General features: G+C 38.1%; 1 protein-coding gene across 14 annotated transcripts in view; it reads left to right on the top strand.

Moving 5' to 3' along the window:
- The window catches only part of DLG2 (discs large MAGUK scaffold protein 2), a 946,755-nt gene that overhangs the window by 647,471 nt on the left and 274,613 nt on the right, over nt 1–24,671 (top strand). For all 14 annotated transcript variants that reach the window (XM_088534958.1, XM_088534959.1, XM_088534956.1 and 11 more), the window contains one exon: nt 23,460–23,596. In XM_088534958.1, the coding sequence (XP_088391084.1) occupies nt 23,460–23,596 (137 nt within the window). The remainder of the gene's footprint in view (nt 1–23,459; nt 23,597–24,671) is intronic.

Here is a 24,671-nt window from a genome sequence, read left to right as displayed (position 1 = left end):
TACAGTAATTTTGTTTAACACTAATTTCGAACTGATCTGTGAATAACGTCCGTTTTTTTCCCAGTGGTTTCCTTTGTATCTTTTCTCACATGACTATTCCACTATACTTTTAGGAAGTTTTTGATGCTACTTTTAGCTATATCATGTTTAATTGAAACAGCAATAACATAATCTGCTGTTCTTGGCAAACAGTAATATACTGTAAGATCTGAAGGTAAGCTCCAAGCAGTCTGGATTCTTGTGGTCAATTATAATGTTGAGTTGACTTTCAAATGGAAAAAACATCTATGATGACGCTTTGCATGTGCATGAAATCAGAATGGTGCTGCAGTGACAGAGCTTTAAAAGCTTTGGGATTAAGTAAGCATGTGCTAGGACAGTCATTTTGAATAACCCAAGGCTAAAGAGCCTAAAATTGACATATCCTTTCAGGTTGTGATGAAGCAGTAAAAAATAATTCAGTGTGACCAAATCAATTGCCGAATTATGAAAATGGATGTGATAGGCAATAAATTATTAATACGTTTTTTGCAAGATGTTTGTTTTGGTTATATGCTTGGATCTATTTTAGTTATTTATCTATTATCATAAAATAGGGTGAATACTAAAAAGGGACTTTAATGACCTCTTAGAGAAACATTGCACCTTAGTGCTATAAACATCCTTTGGACCTACATTTTTATTAACATGAAGTTTACTACAGTTATATTCTAAAAATATTGACTTTTATTGTTAAAGTGTTTTATTTTATTTTATATTTTGTTGTCAAAGTGAATACCTTTTAAACTTTCAGTTCCATATTACAGAAATAAGTTTGGAAATTTTATTTACAGAAATAAGTTACAGAAACTTGTTTGGTGGAAAAAAGGCCGATGAGCTAGTTCTTTGCAAAAACAGTGTTTTTTCTCTTTGTAGTTTAGGCATTTAGAAAGCATGCTTACATGTTTTTGATGTTCTACAAATGAAAAAGAAGAATGAAGAAAATGGTATACAGATTGATTGAAAATCTTCATAGCAATACTAATTAGCATGTCTGTAACAGCTTTTCTTTAGATATTGAAGATTCTTCCATGAAAAAAAAATATTCTTGAGTCATAGAAACCTTGTGGAAGAAATTGCAAATAAAACCCAAAAATCTTGGCTGCATATTTCAGTGCCATTTGTATGATACTTATCTGCTTGTATTTCAAGTGTTCAATTTTATGAATTGCTACTTCCTACCATTACCAAAATGTGCAGCTACAACTTTGCTATTTAGAAGCCCAGACAGATATTAGTAGAATTTTTCATTTCTCAGAGTCAAATGAAGATGTTTTAGTGTTCAGAGCAGGGCCTGCAATCCATGTTCCTGCATCATTCCTTCCTTTCTTACTCATAAGATTACTCACAAAAGTGAATAAGTGAATAAGAAGAAGGTTGTTCAATGCTAAGCTTACTGTAGCAAAAATATCTTTTCAAATGCTTCTTTTCCTGGCTGTGTTAATATATTACTGATTCATTCCTTACTGCACTGGGGATTTGCCACATGAAAGCAAGTTTTGTCTCCCACAGCACCGCCTAAGCTCGGAAATCACTAGTTTCCCTGCCTATGTGCAGTAGATAATATCTACCAACACTTGAAAGAGATAAGGAAAGAAATGTGCAAGGTTGTTGATATAAGTATTCTTTTATTTCATCTGAAGTATTCAGGGCAGGGGTTTTTACCAACTATGAGTCAATTAAAAAAAAAAAAAGAAAGAAAGAAAGAAAAAGAACTACCCTTAATGGCTGTTAGTTTTTCCAGCTAGCAACCATTATTATATAAGACATAGGTTAATTTCACAGATCAGTTTCGAATGCCAGTTGAGTAGCAATGGCAAGAGCGAGGCCATGGTGATGTGCTGCCAAGTGAGGAAGTATCTGAAATGCTTGAGCTCTTCTGAAGGGAGATCCCAGTGTGATTCCTTCTTCACGAAACCTTCTCCCGACATTTATGTATGATAAAAGACCATATAATTTTACTGCTTGACCTTGGGCAAAGAGGTGAATGGAGACACAAGTAAGTACTGTAACAGGAAATCAAGGTTCTAGCAGAAGTGCAACTATGTAGACATTTATATTGGTTGGCCACACCTGATTGATTGATTGATAATATTGGCTGATCACACAGCCACAGACTGGTTGAGGTTGGAAGGGACCTCTAGAGATCATCTAGTCCAACCCCCCTGCTCCAGCAGGGACACCCAGAGCAGGGGCACAGGGTGGCATCCAGGTGGGTTTGGAAGATCTCCAGAGAAGGAGACTCCATCTATGTTCTGTGGAAGGTAATTGCTAGCTCTGATCACTGCAGGTTTTTCCCCTCTTTCATGTACCACAGAGGCTGTCTCTTGGAGGCCTCTTGTATGTGTCTCCAGTCAGACACGCAGCTTTAGTGCTGTTTGGATTTGCATAGCGTTCATTAAAGGGTAGGTTTTCTTCAGGTTTTAGCAGTGTCTTTGCAGTAGCTGAGGGCTGTAACAGGGATAATGAAACTTTCCTATTGGAAATCAATGGGATTTAGACACCACCACAAATCCTGAAGTAATATGTTTTTCTTCCTCTGTGTTAAAACATGGCAAGAATATGTTTAATGAGAATGGATCGTGTGTATTGCAGGATTTGGTCCTGGGAAGCAATCGTGCACACACTTAAATATATATATATATATTTAAATGATAGTATTTGGCTTTGTAGTCTAACTTGTGAATTAGCTTTTCCTAAGACCTTGCAATGAACTGTTTATAATGTGTGAGGGGTGAATTCTGAACTTCAGCGGCTGTGTTCCCTGTGCCCCATCCGTTGAGAGATTATGGTACTCAAGCCTGTTCAATTGCATTTGACTGAAGGATTTCCAAAGAAAGGAGTTCCGTTGGCCTCTGGGATTTTCCGGTGATCCATGATGCCCTATCACACTGCAAATTTACCTTTTATAAAGGTAAAAAGCAAAGCAAAAGCTATTGAACAGTGTGCTTTGATGTAAGATTATGGAAGTTAAAGAGGACTGGCTGATCTCTAGAGGTCCCTTCCAACCTCGACCATTCTGTGAGTCTGTTTTACACAGAGATTATGTAATACTGCACCTATAGGATAGGAGGATAACTAATGCCACAATCTCAAAAAAAAAAAAAAAAAAAAAAGGTGGGGAGGGAGATAGAGGGGAGCAAAAGATACTGATTAGAGTAACTAACTGTGGCAGTGTTGGGTTACAAAATAGGCTTCTGACCTCTGTTCTATAGCAAATGTGACATCTTAAAAGAAACACAGCTGCAGAAATTAAGCTTGGGGTATATGAAGCAGAACAGCTGAGCAGCTGAGGACCAGAAAGCTGGAGAGGAAAAATGGCAGATTTAAAGACATCAAAAAAAGAACAATATAAAGGATGGTTGATTCTGCCATCTGGAAATTTGGGTGGCTTGGGTAAAAAATCAAATAAAAGTAGGATCTTTCTCTTTATGACTATTCAAGAGTAACTATCCTTAGTTTTCAGACTGTATGGGTATTGGGAAGTGATAGCTACAGCTGCCCTTCATTTACTCTGTTTTAGATGGAAAGGCTCTGAACAAAATTAGCTGAACAAGAGTTGACATGCATTTCAGTTTGGATTGGTGGCCTCAGTAGAAAAACCTGTGTTCTATTATTTATCATCCCGGTTTGCAGTGACAAATCAAATATGTCCAGAAAGTGCAGCAAAATTCAGTGTATTTTTGAAATGTCTGATAAAACTGACTCTGCTAAAAATGTCAAAGCATATCAAAATAGTTTGTTTATTTAGTTATTAAATAAGAATGAAAATGCAAAAAGAAGGAATCTTATAATTTTTCTCTGCTAAAGCAAAGTCAAAGGTTAGCTTTTTATCTCAAGCAATAGCTGACGCAGCATTTAAAATGAAGCAGGCAGCTTTCTGTAATTTGGAAGTAAGTTTCTTAAGTTCTTTGAAGAACCCCAATTATTTTTTTTCATAGTTTCGGAATACACAAAGTAATTTTAAATCTTACTTTCTCATAAATGATGATGATTTCTTCCTTCAGACTGGTAACAATATATAGGTTTTATTAATATAGCTACTTCTTTGCTGGCATATACAGTGGCATATACAATATCTAATTTTCTTGTTATTGTATACTAACTACAGCTTAGCAAACCTTAGAATTTGGGAAGAGAGGACTTGCAGTGCAAGTTACATAGATCTTCATAGATTTTTTAAATTAGTTTGTGATGGCTTGAAGCTTTCCAAACATTTCTAATTTCATGCTAAAAATGAAGTTTTGATAGTTCCGAAGTGCTTTGAGCAAATGAAGTTTTCCACAGCTTGAATTAACTTAAACTTTCTCATCTTCTAAGTTGAATTTTGGTCTTATGATGACTTTAACTGTGAATTTCCTTCTATTTTTCAATGTTCTCCTTGTGCCGTGAGTTTTTTCATCGGTCCTAATGTAAAGCAGAGAAAAATGGAGCAACTTTGAAGAGAACTGCAGAAAAATGAGCAAACAGGCAAATATGATGTAGATTTAGCAAATTATTTAGGTTCTCAACTCCAATTAAAGTTCTTCATATTAATGTAATTCATTATCACTTACTAAAGGGAATGAAAAGAAAAATACCACATTTGAAACTAAAATACCATTTTTTTGTGAAATGACTTTGCTTGAGGGGACTCGCATTTCATCATATCAGCAGTAAGTGCTCTGTCAAGCCCTAATACATAATTTTCCAATTTTAAGATAGTGATTCAGGATCATCATTTAAAAGCTAACATCACTAAAAGACATGCCTTCCCTGCAGGCGAGGATTGTCTAATGCAAGATGTGACTATCTGCATAGTTTATTGCATGAAAATGGTATACTCTGGAACCCCATAAAATTAGGAAGCTCTGTCATTGTGCTATGAGAGCACTTGCTATTTTTTAAAAAATATTGTGACATATTACGGCTGCTAATGCCTAGTGGAGAAAAAATGGGAGGTTATGTCTTCACCTTCATATTCCACAGACTCAGGATCTCATTTTCTAGTTTAAATGATGATATCTGCATGCTGCTGCTATTCTCATCATATTCGGTTTTATGGCACAAATAAAATGTTAAATCTATTATCTGCCTTTGCTCACCACAGGCTTGCAATGTCACCAATATAAATTGCTACAAATGAAATAGTGTGAAATCTTTCCTAAATGTGTCCCTGTTATCAGCTTGGTGATTCTATGGCCTTGCGGTAGGAGGTGGTGGTGTCTGAGTGTTGTCGGGTCAGGCCAAATTCAGACAGCTCTGGAGCAAAGTAGTTGATGGACAGTCTAAGGCTTTTCCCAATCACCAACAGTAATGTTGGATCACAATTTCAAAAGCCTCCCTTTGGTTGGTTGTCATTATTTAAAAAGCTGGATCTATCCCATGAGCTGCAGGAGATCATTTGTTTGAAATTTTACATTTTGGTGGTTTTGCTTCACTTTTTTTTCTTTCCTGTCATTTTCCATTTGCACTAAGGAGATAACTTAGAGGAATGTGCAGCAATATATATATATGATAACAAAATTTATATTTACATATATATAATATGTAATATAAATTTTGTATATACCCACATATATGCATATACACACACATATATGTGTGTATATATATGTTTATCTATGCGTGGACAACCTGTCCCTCAGAACCATTTATTTCTTAATAACTTTCCGAACAGTTCTTAGGATACTGGGTTAATATGCAAAATGAACATCTAATCTCTTGGTAGATTTTAAGCATCAGTTCCAGAAATCTCACATGAAGAGTAAGATTTCTCCTGAAGTGAACACTCCATTTTGCAGCTCCATCATGATAACTATTTCTGAAGTGGTGCGATAGCAGTTTCAAAGTGCAGTGCTGTATTTTAACAGCCAGTTGAGCTGGCTATAAAAATACAGCACTGAGCATTAAGATTATTACTAAGTTATTTCAGCGATACTTACTGATGAGGCAGCTCCAGCAGAGTATGATTCGTCTTAATGAACTGCGGCTGCAGTTGGGCAAGAGCAGCAGCACAAGGAAAGAGAAATGTGCAGGTAGGCTTGAATGCCAGGGCTTATTGTTGTTGTTGTATTTTTTTTTTCCAATGAAAATGGGAGAAAATCTTCTGTGCTTTTCCTTTCTGTATTAGGTAGGAATTTTGCATTACTCTCTGGTTGCCTGAATAATTTCATCAGCTCTGGCCATAGACTAGCATGCCCAGTGTGCAGCAAAGTGAACTTGTTTTCATTCTTTACCATAAGTTGGCAGTCCTTTCATTGAGATGTCCGATATTGCTGTTCTTTGCACCGTAGCAAGTTTAACTCTCTAACCTCACAGTAAAAAACTGAGGGGTGGAAGATGTTGTTTTCCTGTTTATTTGTCCTGTTCCTTTATCCATTCAAAGAGATGGTGCTTTTATCGTCGGTGCTCAGCAGCTGGATCTCTAGGTATCTCTAGGTCTGGCTTGTAGTTTCCCTGCGGGTGAGAACGGAGCAGACCATTTTAAAAAATCTGTATTTGATTGATCCTATACTTTTGGAAATACTTCAAAGGAATTTAGCCAGCAAGGTACTGATACCTCGTGCACTGCTGAAAAGTTCCTTGCACCATCTTTGGCCTTGGCTTTGTCGATTGTGAACTACGGAAAAATGCAGTGTCGGAGCCTTTGGATCGTACTTGATGTCATTGCTGCCTGTGTGATTCTTCTTCCCATCTTTACCATTTTCTAAAAAATCCCACAGATTTATCTCCACCATGAAGTTAACTTGTGGTCTGTGACAAACATTATGCAAATTCCCAGTTAGTCTTGGCAAACGACGTTTCCGATTCTAATTTTTCCTCCTTACCAAGTGTGATGCAATCAGCACAGGTCTTGTAATGTTGTATTTTACAGCATGCCTGTGTACTCAATTTTTCCCTTCAGAATATAACTTTCTGGATCAGGGAATATTTTCATCACTTCCCATTCTATAGTGCTGTGTAAAGAGTTAAAAGGGATCTCGTGTAACTCCCCTTATTACAATTGCCATTGTTGGGCTGCACCAGGCTGCATGAGAAAGGGAGGAGATGCTGCAGACAGGGTGGCAGAACGTTAATTATCTCATCATTATATTCAGATATGCAATAAATCAAAAGAGGAGGAAGGAGTGACATCAAACTGGGCTGGGTGTGGAAAGAAGCCCTTGTGCAGACAGGAGGCCAATAGCATTTCTCCATTTTCTCTTTTTATTTATTTTTTAGTGGAGGAGTAAGAATTCTGTACAGAATAACCTTCACCTGCTATAGGTTCTTTTGCTTACATTCCTCAGATAAGTTTAATAGTTTAATTGTGTAACAGCCATCGTTGTGAGCCTGATGTGGCATCCTGATGCAGCATAAGATACCTTAAGGGTTTAGTGTCCTATGTGGGATATTCAGACATGACATCTGTCACTTGTAACTGTAACTGGAAAATCCTTATGGTTTCCTTTTTGCAGAGCCTCATTCTATTTTGAATATAAAGCCAAATGGGCAGATTAAGCAGATGAAATTACAGAGCAATTATTTTGTTTATTGTTTAGTTAATTTCCACATAGTGATTTCTGTCTTCCTAGCAGTATTTTAGATGTCCAGGATCTTTCCTGAGAAATCTGCTCTCTGAAAGAAAACAAGCATCACCAAAATACTGTAGTTCCATGAATCACCTGTAAAAGGTGTGCTTAATTAAATTCACCTTGGAAGCTGTTACTATTCATTTTCTTGTGTTCTTGCCTTGTATTTTGTGGTAACCCTAAGCATAGACAGACAGACAGAATTTCCAAGCCTTCTGAGAAGGCAGGAGAGCTTCTGAGAGTTGGGAGTGACAAGGTTTGGTGAGGTTTTATAGGTGCAAGTGAAAGAGTAAATAAAATTTAGGTAGTCTGAATCTACTTAAGAAAAAATCTAGGTTGTGATTCTGTTCTTCTTCTATTCTATTCTATTCTATTCTATTCTATTCTATTCTATTCTATTCTATTCTATTCTATTCTATTCTACTCTACTCTACTCTACTCTACTCTACTCTACTCTACTCCATTCTTCTTTTTATCCTATATTGCAATTTGGAATATATATATTTAAAAAAGGAGATATAAGAAGGAGGTATATTATAGCATCCGAGTATCTGAAACAATAGCTCACTCAGAAGCCAGTTGCCAAAGTGATTAATTGCAAATAGTCATTTATAGTCATTTGTGTGACGGTTCCCATTTTATATTCAAATCTTTTCTGCAGCTCTATCATCCTCATTTTTCTTTTGGTATTCTGAAGTTTAGGTGTAATTGCAGTTAACCTTACTGAAAACGAAAGCCTGAAACTCCTTTTTAGGTGAGTCTTAGCTAAAAATTGGTAACTAGATCTGAACACTTGTCAAATAGAAATGAATTTCTCTATGGCTTTACCTTACTAGCTGCTGTTCTGGGCCATTTGCGCAACAACTTTGGAAAACTGCTCTCCCATTATCAGCTTTTTTGAGACTTTCTTTTTTGGCTTAGATAGTAGGACTTCCTTTGCCATTTGCCGTGAAGCAAATGATTTGTGCAGGTGGGGCTACAAGGCTCTGATGGAAACGTGTCTCCTCAGGACACGAGAGCAGGGCTGGCAGCTGCGGGGCTCGCAGGCCATGCGCGTGAGCTCGGACGCTGCCGGTGCAGGTCGGCCGCGGCGGCGCAGGGCAGCTGATCTGCCTAGCTGCAGAGGAGAGGGCTTCCCAGGCATTGCACATTGCACCCCCAGGAAGATCAGGCTTGCTACAAAAGCCAAGTTTTGTCTTTGGCACACAGACTGTGCCGAAAGTCTGTGATGCTTGACACGCAGACAGCTCTTCCACAGAATTACAGATTGGTTGTGGTTGGAAGGGAGCTCTAGAGATCATCCAGTTCAACCCCCCTGCTCCAGCAGGGACACCCAGAGCACATGGCACAGGGTGGCATCCAGGTGGGTTTGGAAGATCTCCAGAGAAGGAGACTCCACAACCTCTCTCGGCAGCCTGTTCCAGGGCTCTGTCACCCTCACAGGAAAGAAGTTCTTCCTCACATGGAGATGGAACTGCCTGTGTTTCAACTTGTACCCATTACCCCTTGTCCTGTCATTGGCCACCACCTAGCAGAGTTTGCCCCCATCCTCCCTACATTCACCCCTCAGGTATCTGCACATATTGATCAGATCTCCCCTCAATCTTCTCCAAACTAAACAGGCCCAGCTCGTTTAGTCTTTCCTCGTACTACAGATGCTCCAGTCCCTTAATATCTTCATGGCTCTACGCTGGACCCTCTCTAGAAGCTCAGTATCCCTCTTGTACTGAGGAGCCCAGAACTGCACCCAGTGCTCCAGGTGCAGCCTCACCAGAGCTGAGCAGAGGGATCACCTCCCTCCACTTGCTTCCTCTTTACTGGAAGCAAGAAAGCCATGACAGAGTGTAGTTTTCTAATGTGTTTTCTTTTCCTCCCTTGCAGGCACTCATTTAAGCTATTTTCATTCAGAAATTCGCCCTCTTGGGGCGATGGCAAGGTGATATCTTTCTCTCAACACGAAGCATTCAGTGTGCCTGGAAGATAAAATAAATTCTTGTGACCTGTTCTGTGCTACGCTTTTGTCTACCTTTAAAACTGTGTCAGAATGGCAGAGACAGCTTAAAGCTCCTGCCTTTAGTTTCTCATTTCTGAGACAAATGACAACTCTGGGACTTTAAAAAAGCAAAGTATATCTGTGGAATAAGTTCATTGTGGAACCAGAAGCATTAGCTCATATAGCTGAAGTATCCCAAGAGCGTAGAGCCCTCTGTTCAGTATCCAGGATGTAGATTCCTAAATTTTCAGCAGTGATTTCAGTGGTTTGTATGTACAATTTAGAGCATGTTCATATGTTCATGGTTTCGAAGGAATTTGGGCCAATTGTTTTGCATGATAGGAATGAACAATTGAAAAACAAGATCTTAAAGAGCTGAAGGGATTATAAAATAGGATATAATGGGTAAAAAAAAAAATTAAAAACTTTAGCCTATGATAAAAGATGTGTTGCACAAGCCAGAAGAACAAGCTTGCTGAAAGATTTTACTTTGAAAAAATGTTGTTTTGTTTTCAAACAGGATATAATAGTCTTTTTTCCCTCTAAATTATGTCCTTGTTTCTTGGGATTTTTTTTCCTTTAATTGTGCAAAACAGTGTGTAGGTTATCTTGTGAAGTGAACAGAAAGACATAACTACCCACCCAACAAACATGAGACCTGAAATGAGAAAGTCTAAAATTACAGCAAATCATTTTATAAAGTTGTTTAGTGTAGACAGGTTTCCATTTCATATACTGTGTCTGAAAAATGAGTGTAGTTGGCATAACTAAATGTGAATCTTATCCTTAATCTGTAGGTTGGATGTGTAGCATTTATAACTTCTAATGATAATCAAACCATAGCCAAAATGTCTGACATTATTTTATAATACTTTTAATTTTATAATATCAAATGATGCCCTTTCTGGAGTGCTGAGGAAGTAATTGTAATTTAGAAATGTAGAGATGCTTTCCCTTTGCATTGGGAAGATACAAGTGCCTAACAATTTTCTGACCTCACTTTTCACAGGAAGATCATCTGTGCTGAGGTTGCTCTCATGATTAAAACCAAAGACAGAGACAAGACTTCAGCTTCAAACAAAGAAGCAGCAGGCCAGGCAGCACTTATTTAAGTTAGATATTTTTACACTTGGAGGGCCTGTTGCTCTTGATCCCAGACTACTCAGATTTGGCTGATGAAATCTGAGTGTTAAGAGTGGTTAGTTTTGAAACCTTGTGTGGAGAAGGTGAGGCGAAAAAATGGAAAGGGCAAGCAGCAAGTTTGTCTTTACTGAAGTGAATAAGAGGAGCCAGGGGGCTATAAAGCCATCAGCTTTGCCTTCAGAATGACAGAGGAACACAGAAACAGTTAGGAAAACTCTTTGCAAACACCTGGACAAAATTAGAAGAGTAATGGTTAAGAGTAATGGCAATACATGCCACATCACTTTACTCTTGTAATTCTTGTTCACATTTTTCTCAGATGACACCATATGCTGGAAGGGTTTAACATGGAAAGTAGTCTAGAGAAAAAAAAAAAAAACACCAAGATGTAATGCAGCAGCACCAAGTACAAGGAATAATCAATTAATCCAATAAATAATGCTCATCAGAAAGCTGTCTGGGCAAGAGTCCTGTGGAAAAGGGTATGGGACTATGTCAGCTGTAGTATCTTTTACATAATGTCATGCTGTGGTGAAACATAAAGAATATAGTGGGATTTATAAATTGAGGTGTAGTTTATGGAATATGTGAGCAATCCTTTCATCTTTCCTGGGTAAAGCCTTAGCTAGAGAGTGCTGGCTTTGAGCTTTCCACTTCAAGAAAGATACGGGCCAGTTGGAGGGACTCCAGGGGTAGGCAGTAAAAATGATCAGAGATTTAGAAAGCACATCCTACAAAGAAGGAATGAATGATCTGAAGTCATTTATTTGAAATACCAAAGACTTAAAAGGGGCTGATGAGCTCCTGATAACCACCTTCTTGCTTTGCAGCACATCTTTGAAGAAAGGGTTTGCTCTATGTGGAACAAAGCCTGATGGATTACGGTAAGCAAGGCTTGGATTGGATTTTAGGACAAATGAGGACTGTGCTCTGTTGGATTACAAGACAAATTACTAAATTCCCAGAATTTGAGATCTTTGGGTGCATCAGACATCGTTGGCCTTGATGTAACTCTAGTTGGTTCTATCTCAGACTGAGAAAACAGAATAAATGATCTGTTGAGTTTCTTCAAGCCCCATGAGTCGATGATCATAATACAATTTCCTTTTTTCGCTGCAGGATGAAAACAAACAGCAGGGACAGACCTAGTTAAACCTTCCACCTGCAAAGATAACGATATGTTCCAGACACAAAACACCAACTTTTCCATTGCCTGTTCTCAACACTATTTTATTATTTTTGATTTTCCTCTTTTTGCTTTTCTTATGGCTAAGAGGGATGCAACATTTTTAGCAAAGGCTCTTCTTGACATGTGTGAGTTCTAACGAATATCAGAACAGATAAAGAGCACTCTCAAACTGCATTTGTTCGTTCACATTCAGTTAGGACTTCCCTGGCTTTTTTTTCTGGGGCTTGAGCCAGAATCGTGCTCCTTAGGAGCAGTTTGGTCACGTGGATGGCTGGTTGTCCACCAAGGGCTGGTCTCACCGCAGGTTTTCAGCACTTGGAGACTGACCCCCTTTGCTTTAGATTGCACGGAATCATTTAATGGTAAATCTGGACTTCATAGGCAGCCTGCTCCCCTGATTATGGGCAAAGCTGGGTTTCTTTAATATCACAGTCTTGTAGGCTTTGGGTTCTGCATTTGTGGGCCTCACTGGGATGGAACTCTAAATCTAAATAGCTGCCTAAAATTTCCAGGTAAATTGGCCAAGAAGTGCTGCTAGTGCACTCACTCATTCTCACAGGATTTCACTTTTTCAGAACACTGTGTTCCCAGACACTGGGACCTACACCCTACCTTAGGCATTATAGAGGGTACTGTTATTAGTAGGGATAGCTGATGGAAAGCCCATGCTAATTCCCTGAGAGGGAGCCCTGGAGATCTACACAAGATCTTGTATCATGTATCATAAAAAGCCCTGATAAAAGAATATTGGGGAAACCAATGAAAATCTGTAGTGTAACTCAGCATGAAACAACCACATTTAAATGTTATAACCCTGGTTTCCACACTGTTAAGCTCAAGCTCCTAGAAAACCTTGAAAGCTCAAGGACCAGCCTGGAAACATCTGTATTGCAGAATGCAGATTTTTAAATATGGGTTCACACTATTGTGCGAAATAAGTAAGGTAGAGTAGAATGCCCTTAGTAAACATACATAATGTATAAAAAGAGACAATTTTCTTATTTTCCTGACTTTACTCTTTGAAAATAGCATAATTCTCACTGGATAATAAAGTATTTTTGTTTCACTTTGTTTCTTATAGCATTGCACAAAAGCACCATGAGTAACTGAACTGAGGGACCAAAGTTCAGTTGTAGGGAGACAGAAGGATTCAAACTTGGGTGCAGTAGCTCTTGAATTCATTTTCAGAGTGCCTTCACTTGTCACTGTAGTTGAATAAGCATTACCTTTTTCCTTTCTCTATGTCATTTATGTAATTGTAAACTTTTATCATCAGGACTCTGTAAATTCCCTTGCATAAAAATCAAACTTATTTGTAAATCTGTCTTTTGATTCCTCTTTTTTTTTTTTTTTTAAGAGGAAGTATCTGAATGGGTGACAGATTATTTATGGGATTGCAAATAGATAAGAGGCTGCAAGATGAACTTTGATTTCATTTTGTATTTTCAAGCTTCAGCATAATTGCTTGGCAGTTTTCAAGAAAGAACAGGAATAAGAAGATAAATGCTAAATTCCCTTCATCAGATGGAGGAGGAACAAAAGAAACTGATGAGTCTTTCCCTGACATTTATGCTTGTTAAACAGATCCCAAACTGACAGATTGCTCCTTCTGTCTCCTTTTAATTGGTGACAAATTGTTAAATATTTGGCTAGAACAGCCATCCGTACCTACAAAGCAGTGACCAGCTGTACTCAGTTAAAGGTATATCACCTCATATTATCCACAATAAATAATTACTCGAATTCATAAACAGATCCTATCTTCTCTGTCAAGTCTGTGAATTTCAAGGATGAATCTTGATATGAGAAAAAAAAAATGGAGGAAAGCACAGCTTTATATATTAATTGTTTTTTAAAAAATAACATCTCATCAGGAATTAATAACTCCCTTAAAGCAGATTTTGATGCACAGATCTACAAGATCAAATGTTTTTCACTGAAATTGTTAGGAATTGGAAATAGTTTGGGGCTGCTGTCAAAAATTGCATTAATTCTGGACTTAACTAAGCTAAATACAATAATACGGAGCTACTGCTGTTCGTTAGTGACAGGCAAACTGCGTAGACTCTGCACAAGTTTAGATCCTATGCCAGAAAAAAAAAAAAAAAAAAAAAAAAAAGGTTTTCTGTATAGCTGAAAAGTGAGCCTTATTTCAGGGTTCGAACCCAAGTTAATGTATATTGTAAAAGCAATAGATGATTCTTTGAATCTACCCTCAGGCACCTGACTGAAGGCTTTACTCATTCCAGGTTTCTGTAAATATTCACTTAACTCTTCCTGCTCCAAAAGAGCCATGGGTTATTTTTGTTTCTTAGGTCTAAAAATTACATGCCAGAATCTAGATGGGATGAGCTTAAATAAATGCCAAGTGAAACTCAAGTGTATGAACAGCAGCGTAAAGGCAGAAAAACCTTCAAGATTTTATCTAAATAGTCTGATGGAGAGGGGAGAGTGTCAGGGATAAAGGCCTTCTCTTGGTTTCCACACCAGCAACATAAAGCCCTTCCATGATGATCCCATTTCCAGATATTTCTACTTCACATTTAAAACCTTGTGGATTATCAGCTACATTTTTAGCAGATCAAATAGATCTACAATGTAAATTTATTGCAGTGAGTTTAATTTCCTTAAGAATTTGGGTTAGGGAGAAAAATGGGACAGAAGAGATAATTTGGTGTCCTACTGCTTTCAACTCATTTGCAAAAATATTCTGGATTTATGGGTGTTCTCACAAAACAGCCAAATATGGCTACATCCTGCTTTCTCAAGCCTAGTGCTTCACTTTAAAGGGTGAGTTAAAGGTTTTATATTTCGTTCCCTAATCATGAAAGGTTGATGGTACCAGTGTATCTGCCAGAGCAAAAACCAGAGATCTATCGAGTCAGCATGGTTACTGCGCTGTTTGCCTCCCCTCGTAGCAATAGCAGATTTGTCTGGGCTCTCAGGAGCGTTGGAAATGTGTGATTACCAACATCTCCTTGCCTCTCTCAAGCTTAGGAGAGCAGTTTCACCATTCCCTTCTCTCCCCATTTGCCGCTGGCTCTATCGGGTGCAGATCTGCTGCAAAGATTCAAGTGCGTTACGAGGTTAAACAGGTATTTTGGTCCTCCTCTCTCCAGCTCCTGCTCCTGTCTCTGCACCCTTCCTCCCCACCACATCCCCTAAGCTGGGTGTGCTGAGCAGCAGCGCAATTCCCGTGGATAAGCACCTGTTCTGGGCCAGGATTTGGAGCTGACCCGGTTAACAGCAAATACGGTTGGTTTTGCACCGTCTTCGTCTGCTGGTGCATTTAGCTACAGAACTCCTCCAGCTGATGCAAGGCTGACAGTGAGAAAGCATGGCCAAAGGCAGGGAGGAGAGCAGGGTTATCTCTGTTGACAGAAGGGAGGCTTTGATTCGGCATATGACAGTCTTGAAAATGCAACTCCTTCTTGCTGCTCTTTGCTGCTACTTAGGATAACTCGCTTCTTATTCTGAAGCCAATGCACAGTCTGGATGTTTTTTTCCCCAAAAGAATAAAAGGGCAGGAGTGAGACTGGAAGAACAGCAACAGAAAACTTGGGTAAGAAAAATACTGCTAACTGACAAAAACAAACAGCAAGGAGAGAACAAAGCAGGCTAGTCTTTAGCAGCCCTTCCAGCCACGCAGTCCCTTGTGCTGCACGCAGCATCATTCCCTGCAAGATGTAAATGATCCCGTTGTAACCGGCCAGATGGTGCCTGTCCTAATGTAAAACACTGATTTTTAGTGATTCCAGATCTCAAAACTGCCCTAATGGGTGCATCAAAAATGTGCCGAAACTTCCTGCTTGAGCAGGAAGCCTGTTGGTGTGCGCAGTGTCAGCGTGAGCACGTGCAAACTTAGTGTGGAAATGGGAGAGGCCAAATGCACAGGGACGCAGTAAATTGTGTTCTTAAATGGCAGGTCTTGCATTTCTCTTTTCTACCTTGCTAGTCTTTTTTTCTTTTATAACTAGGTGTTTTAACGTAAACTATTTACAGCTGGTATATTATGCTGCTTTTTCTACATTGGCAGAAGTGCTTGCTATGATCCTGACAGAGTATCATTATATGTCAAAAATGAAATCATTTTCTCTCTCTTTCATGCTGACAAAATTGTCACAGTATGATTTAATATAATTTTTAGTGAAATTGAATCCTCATAATGCTTTAAAAAATGGATAATTGTGAATAATTAGGAATACTGTCTTCTCTCTTCAAGATAAATTTTGATGTATTCTGGAGAATTCCTATTGTGAATCTAAGTCATTTCTATGTTGTCTGGCAAATTTATTCCCAATAAATTTGAATAAATATAAACATATAGAATAAATGCAGCGTCTAATGAGACTCTGAGTGTATTTTCCTAGTTTGCCATTTCCTTTGTTTTCAACTACATTTGAGAAGAATGTATCTTGAGGGAGGCATATGCGGAGGCAAAAAATCCATAATGGTGAAAAAATAAACCCAAACTTTTAACTGCAAAGCTGAATGGAAACGAAGTAATTTCATTTATGTGCGTGTCAGGTATTTGTTTTGCAAAATTCTCCAAACAGAAGAATAATTTAGCAATATATGTTTTCAAGCCTTTATTAAAGATTCCAGGTAGATTAGGTTTCACTGTTTTCATAATGTAAATCCAGTGTTCTATCTATAGTACCTGTATTCTGATTGCTTTTAAAGATGTTCTGCCTGCCTTGAAGGAATGCTACCATTTAGGTCATGATCTTACTTCCCCATCACATCTCTTCTCTAGTTGGGAATGCAAATATTTTTCCTAGACCAAAGTGCATAGCCCTGTATCCTGAGAATACATTCCTTTCTTGCTGTTATAACACAGTGGTTTCCACTACAGTATTGGATTGTTATGCACAAAAAAGGGAAAAAAGAACTGTGGGAAAAGGGTTTAAGAGTCTGAATTAGCCTCTGGACATGTGTAGAAGCTAGAAAATAATAATTTAGCAGAAAATCCTTGGAATATCCTTTTTTTTTTTTTTAACATATTGCGACCTCTTCTGAGTTTCTGAGGTGGTTGTCATGAAGCCCATTGTGTCTGAACAAAAAAGGTAACCTTGCTACCCCAGTGTCCTACAGGAACAGAGAGGTGAAAGAAGGCAGTGGTGGGTAAGAAGCCTTTGGGGAGATCCCAGCGTTGTGGAACAGGGGTAACACGCTGGAGATAGCAACACGGTAGCTGAATATTAAGATTTTAAGTGTTTCTTGTTGGCAGTTTGCAAGGTTTGTGCTTGAAATGAAGACAGGCAGATGGTTCTGTCTGGCTTCTATGTGCAGATAGCAGCTGAGAAGCTCCTCCACAGCCTCTCCTAGACTGAGTTTTAGCTAGGCACTGTTCTTCCAGGCCTTTAGTCTTTACAGAGCTGCTTGCAGCAGTGGGGATGTACATAGGCATCAGGATATTAAAGACATTTTAATCTCTGTGGGATCACTCTCTCTGTCACTTTCATCTAACAAGCAGTAAAAACAAACGTCTGCAGCGGGTTTTCCGGTCATATGGTATTATTACAGTGCTTTCAAATTTAAAATTTTAATTTTATTTAGATTTGATTTTAAACATTGTACTTATTTAAAAACTGTAACAAAAATATTAAAATTCTAACTGTAATTTTAATTGAATTCTAAATTTCTAAACTTCCAAATATGTGGACATAAAAAAATACAAGATGTGAAATTTTAGTATTTGTTTTCTCCAGAAATCCTTGGCCAAATCCATCTCCATGCTGAAAAACCATGAGCCTTTGCTGTGCTTAGGTGATGGGAGGACTGATTGCCTCAGAGAACTGCCCAGCATTACTGTGCAATCAATGCTAATTTGCAAAGAAAGGCTGTTGTTTGCCTTCTGTATAATCACAACTGCTAAACAAAATGCAGTGATAGGTAGCTTTTCCCACAAGCATGGTGGTTTTCTCTGTGGAAATGCTGTGTGTGCTTTCCAGTTAGATCCTCAGTATAGGGTAAATCTGAGTTCTGGCCATCTATGCTCGTGGGTAGTATGGAGGGGTGATGAGTATGGAGCAGCCGGAATGTGGGAGTAAGAAGAATAATAACAATGAGAAAAGGCCATGGGCAAAAACAAAGGTAGTGTGTAACAATATCTGTATAAATAGCTAAGGGCATGAGCGTATAATGACACATATACACTGCCGTGGCGACTGCAATTTTCTCGCTGTGTAAGATGGTTTCAAAGAATATTTTTCTTACCTGGTGGCATTGTACATCATCTTTATTCTATGTGACATCATCTGGGAAATAACTGAAAACACTAGATATTTCTGCAAAAAAATGTCAGAAACAATAAGGCAGATGCTTGAAGTTTCTAACCCAAGGCCACCAGAAAGAGATGCCAGATAATGATAGTCTCCATTATGTTTTTGGGGAAGGTGGAGGAGGGTTGTTCATCCCAGGCCCTTAGCAAAAGAACACTCTCAAGTGATACTGGAATGGGGGCTGAAATAGCAATTAAAGATCGCAAGGAAAGTAGAAAGTATTAAGTGTGTTCTGAATATTAGTTACAGTTTTATGAATCATACTCTGATTTAGAATGACTTTTTCATCTACTGAACAGTTACAAAATGTAGTCAGATTTTATTCATGTAACTCCTTCTGGTATAAACTGTCAAACGAGCCAGGGATAGGAATAGTTAGAAGATTTACTCACATAAAATGATCTTTGCATCTGCAACGCAGAGGAGAGAGACACAGTGACATTTCCTATGGTTGAGGTAATAGTTTCTCAGGAATTGACTCCTGTCCCCAAAACAAAGACAGACAAAGAAAGTGGAGGAAGATCAGCTAATCCTTCTGGCATTTAAATTATTGTCAAACTCTTTTTTTATTATTTATTTTGCAATGTATTTCATTTTTGTTTGTAGCAAATAATGAAGGAATTTATTGAGCATTGAGGAATGCTCATGAGCAATGAGGAATAATGAGCGTTAATCATAAATCACAGCGACAACAACCCTATTAAATGCTCACGATTATTATGAGTGCTGCTTTTAAATGTGTCATGTCGTTCCTCCAGGAAAACTAAAATTGGCAACTAGAGGCTTGAGCAAAGGGGCAGGAGGAGATATTCCCTGCTGCTCCTCTGTTTATAATTAACCTTGTTTCCATTGGCTTATTCACACAGCACTACAGTACCTGTCAAAACAAGTCAATCAAATGACAGCCATCAAAGTGCTTTCTTTACCCATGTTCCTTTCCTTCCTCTAAGTGGAATTTGATTAATTACGAGGCTGGGTTGGACTTATTGCTCCGGGTTTGATGATTTCATCAGCATGTTCATCAGTATGACACTATTCTGCCTTTCAGAGGAAAAATAGACTGCATAAATATTGGCCCTGTGAGCCGAAAGAGACTTGGACAGTAAAATAGTGCTGAGATATGTTTGTGCTGAAGAAATAGCTGGTCTCGGGAAAGACAGGAGCTAACCTCAGTTTGAGTTTCTCTTTGCCTGCCAGGGTAGCTCAAAGCAGTATGAGTTGGTAAGGTCAGAGGCTGAGGCCAGGCTTTCTGTTCCAGGGAAGGTGCTCAGCAGAACAAATGGTTGCTTTGATGCTTCCTGCTTTTATTTTCTTCTTTGGCCGCTTTGAAGCAGTTTCACAAAAGTCCCAGGACGTGGGACACCAGCAATCCAACCCTCATTGCACCTGTTGGGATTTCATTGACTGATGACAATGAACTAGTTTTTGGACAGCTGTTTTTTACCCTCTAGAAATCCGCAATTATAGGAAAGTATATATATATGTATATATATAAAAGTTATAGGGTGGTTCTGTACTTCAGAATCTTACTTTCTTCATTCTGCATTAATCTTAGGCAAAGCTGCAGCTCGTTGTTTTCCTTTGCTTGGTATATATACATCTTTATGGATAGCATTTGTTTTCCCGTTGGCCTTACGGGCATAAAAGTGGCTTATGTGACATGCTGTAACCTTGCTGCCAGCCCCCTGTTGTTACAGTACAGACTCCTCTGCTGACGAGACATCTGTGCTGTGGTCTGAACAGAGCTCTGGCCTTCGGGGCTTCACCGAAACAGCGCATTCTCCAGTGTTAATGCTAGGAATGGTGTTCCGAGTTGTCAATAAATGCCGTGGTTTTAACCCTTGTGCTCCTTGTTTCTTCTTCTGGTGCTTGCACACACTTGTTCAGTCATATTTCACTCATATCTAGCCCAATATTTCTACTACAAGTCCAACACATATTTTAGCTTCTCTGTATTCAGCAGGTCTGTTTTGGTGGTGGTCAGGGGTGCTTTGGCAAAGTCAGGGATCCAGCAATTAGGAATTATACATTGCACGGCTCTAGAGCAAGGCGTTTTGGTTACTTCCCTGGAAATCACACTTCTCTTTACATTTTAGGCTGTGAACCACCTTAGACTTGACATTTTTTGAGCAAGGCTCTCAGTTACGACCGTGAAATTCTTGTTGGGCTTATCCTCTAAAATCCTCATTCTCTTGACTGGCGTAAATTAAACCTGGCTATCTGTGTAGCACAACGGCAAACTGCAACATCTCATTTGGGGTACTAATGTGAGATTCGTTTAACTTTCTTTTTAGAAAGTTGACATTATCTAGCCCAAGTTGGTCTTGTAGGCTCTGCCTACCAGATTCATCATCCTTCACACAGATTGTACATGAAGTAAACAGGAGAGGGAGGGAATTTCTCTGAGTGCCTCCTGGTTTTTGGCGTTATGATGGCAAAGCCTCCCTGGCTATAGCAGTCAATGAGGAAAAGGTGCTTCAGTCAGAGTATTATTTTATTTTGACTGTTTGGGACCTGAAAGGGACAATGAGAAGGACCTCAATTAGAAAGCATGTCTTGATGTGTTCCCATAAATTTGAATGTTTCCGTTTTTCAAAGCGATGAAGCTCATTATATGAGACTAAACTGATGTAGAGAGGGATCCACACCATGGATGCACAAACCTTTTTCAGGTCTTCAGAAAAAGCAGCAATCTTCTGCTTAAATGGGGTCAGATTAACTCAGGTTGTTAACTCACCTTTTCCAGCGCTGATCTTCCCACCCGTGTCTTCCCACAGCCTTTCAGATACCAGGAGCGTGATTCGTCTCAGCTCTTTCAGATGTCTCTGTAAGACAAGATGAATCACGCTCCAAGAGCCCTTAATGAATTTTCATTGATTATAAAGGTAGCATAAATGATTAGTGCCTGATGTCATTTGGCCAGATGAATCCTACCGAAAAGTTTTATTGTGGTATATTTTCCTAGCATCCTAGCAGTTAGCATCAATCACTCGATTAAAGCTGACTGCAATCATCGTTCCATTCCTCATTCTTCCCAAGAAGTAAGGTTCTAAAGCAGGAAAGTATAATTAGTATAACAAGATCATTAGGGGAAAGCCACAGAAACTCACCTTATTTAAACACTTTCTAAAGTATTATAACATTTACCATTCCCTGCCTTTCTCTTCCTCAGTTGTCTCTCATCCACCTTCCTTTTTCTCTCCCAATAAACGATGTTGCCTTGTGTCTTGTTCTGCTCTTTTACACCTTTCTGTACTCAAGGCTGTGTTTGCTGATGCCAATGAAGGTAGCCCCATTTACAAATACAGTGTGGCTCCGTATGTTGTAAAGCAGTTACATTTTATGAAGACTCAGAAGGAGAAAAATGTATTCCTCTCTCATTATAAACCTCTCTTTGTAATGTGGATCATAGGTTATAGCCCTTATTTTTTTAGCTTTCACACTTCAGTTGTTATGTATTTGCCCAAGCAAATAGCAAACAGACTTCTCAGCACTGCAGAAAAAGTAACAGACCATTGTTAATGTATTTTTGCAAATGTATTTTTGCTTCCTTGATAGCAGTCCCAGAGAAATGAATAAATTCTTCTGTGCTAAAGAAATATATTCTTTTTGTTTTTGCAGTTGTCCTGTCAGTACCACATAAATAGCAACAGTGGTCATCAGCTTTAGTTGGAAATTAAGTTATGTTTTATTTTAATTCTTTCCATACTTCTTAATTAGCTCTATGTGTTATCCCATACTTCTTAATTAGCTGGGTGTTGTTAATAATCATCATAACTAATTAATCAAATAGTCTTTCAATTTGAGATATAATTTCAGAGATTTCTTTCTGTAATTTACTGTTTTGACAGTATCCATTAAGTAGCCCCATGTGTTATCTGACCTTACCTTTTTAAGCTAAAAATACTCATCAAATAAAAATACTGCAAGAAAAAAAATCATAATTTTTCAAGATTATATCAGAATATTCAATTAACTTTAAACCCTTATCTCTTTGCTCATTCAGCTGCTAAAGAAGCGATTGGGTAATAAATATACCCTAGCTTAAGTTTTATTGCAGAAGCAGTAAAGCTGGTGAGTTTACGATAAAAAAACATGTTCCAGGCAACTCATTTTTCCCTATTGCATTCCTAGCCCAGACTGAACCTGTTATTAATATGTTTGCTTTAAGAATGACAGAGCATAATAATAATAATAATTCACAGATAAAACTAGTGATTATTCTTTAGAAAGACATAACTAATATTTTTCTGCACTGCTAAAAGAGATTGCCTGGGTGAAGCAATAATCTAAGCAAGTTATTATCAGTAACAGTTTATTTGTGTAAAAGTGGAAGTTCCTATTATATATACAATCTATAAAAAAATCAAACCTATGAGGTAGCTTTTTATGGAAATAAAGCACAGTAGTTTCTATCTTTTCTCTGATTGAGAGATAAAAATCTTATTATAGATGACAGCAATAATTTGTGTGTTTATGCAGTGTGTCAGAGGGTAGGGAAAGAGTAAAACTTTTTTACAGGCTCCAGTGCCTGTTTATTTTCCATCAGCATGTGTTATTGTCACTGCTCCAAAGTTGGGCACTTGGGGTCATCATCTAGGATCTGCACAGATCACTGAGCAGGAGTTATGTGTGCACAAAGGGCTGCAGCTTTCCTGTTCCGTGTATCAACAGCCTGTGTTATCTGTGTGCTAGAAAAATGCACAGAGCGGAATTAAATCCAAATGTCTACACTCTTTAATCCTTCCAGACCTTTCACTGTGATACTACTTACAAAATGTGTTGTAAATGTCTCCTGCTATTTTTCCAGTTCTGTGGATCGTAAGAATATCCTGCATTTTGTTCTAATGGATTGCGATGTATTTTATGTCGATATATAACAGTATAAACTGCAACCTTCAGAGTTTTGTAATTAGTAATGGAGAAACTGCCATTACTTGCTAGTGTAGTTTGCACTGGCTCTTGGCAGGGGCAACACATTGGTGTAATCATCATCGGTTTGATTATTTTTTTGTCTATATATTCCTACAAATTGCTGTAACTATACATGGGAAAGAATGTTCTTAATTTATTTCTGTCCCTACCCTTTCAGGAAAAGTGAGTGTATTGACCTCTCAAATATTTGTTATGTTATTTGCAGTTCTGTAAAAAATACTGTCATTGCACAATATATTAGAAAAAATATATATACAATGCTTGCAATCCTTTTTGTACCATATTGTATTGCTAACATTTTGTTTTCCCTATTTCTTTTCCAGGTCTGGGTTTCAGTATTGCAGGAGGGGTGGGAAACCAACACATTCCTGGGGACAACAGCATTTATGTCACCAAGATTATTGATGGAGGAGCTGCACAAAAAGATGGCAGATTGCAGGTTGGAGACAGACTTCTTATGGTAAGCAGGACAAATTTAAATGTCATTCTCATTGACTGAAAATTATTTTGTGAAGGGTCTTTTGTTCGCCCTACTTTTTACTGGAGATAACCAGTAGAACGTCTATAATAATTATGAGCTGCACTTCTGTCATCTTCATTTTTTTTCCCATTACTTATATATATTCTTGAGACTACAGTTAAAAAGCATTATAGTGGTAAAGAACATTTTGTGAAGACGAGGCAAGCAGTTGTATTTCTTTGACAGTCTAGCTGAGAAGAGAATAAATGCATTAATCATGTTAGTGACAAGTTAAAATGCAGTGGAAAACTTTAAAGGAAACTTTAAGATAAAGTGTTCATAAAAAGAAGAACTCATTCTACTCATCATTTTAAGAAAATGAAAAGATGTAAAAACATGCTAGAAACCTATGTATAGGCTGTTAGATAGATTTTATCTATATTATAATATATGTATGAATGCTTAATGTAGTCTGCATATAGATTTTCCATCTATTTGCTTTTCAGAAATGTATTTTCCATTGTTTTTCCTGAGAAAGTGCATTTATTCCTCCAGTAGATCTCACATTAGCAAATTTTTACTGATATTTGCACTGTTAGTGCATCGCTCCCCAGAGATAATTCTTTCCCACTCCCAGTTTGTTTAATTCTTTGTGAGGGGGAAATCCTGACCCTGGTGAATCAGCAGAAGTTATTCTGTGTCAAGCTGTATTCGTGTCAATGCATTTGTGTAGCTTTCAGCAGGTAGAGAAAACTCTTCTGAAACAATGCCATGAAAAGAAAAAAAATTACTGCCACAGCTGTGTTTTGTGACATTATATGTACGCAGTAAAAAATTGCCATGACCTTTTTTGCTGCCTGCAACCCTGTGTCTAGTTGGAGATCAGCTTGGAGCACTGTGTTCCAGTCAGATGTGAAGGTGACTATTCATTTTATACAACATATTAAAGAGAACATTAAAGGAACTTGGTTGCTGGGTTGGTGACCCTTTTTTTTTTTACTTCTTGTTGTTAACCTAAGTGGATAGATAGAACTTAAACAGTAAATGGTGCTATCAAAATCAAAACAAAAGACAA

Source organism: Tinamus guttatus, unplaced genomic scaffold, assembly GCF_059628265.1.
Source record: "Tinamus guttatus ecotype Peru unplaced genomic scaffold, ASM5962826v1 Tinamus_guttatus_pri_ptg000602l, whole genome shotgun sequence".
NCBI lineage: Eukaryota > Metazoa > Chordata > Aves > Tinamiformes > Tinamidae > Tinamus > Tinamus guttatus.
The sequence above is the reverse complement of the archived record's forward strand: the minus strand, read 5'-3'. Positions and strand labels throughout refer to the sequence as shown.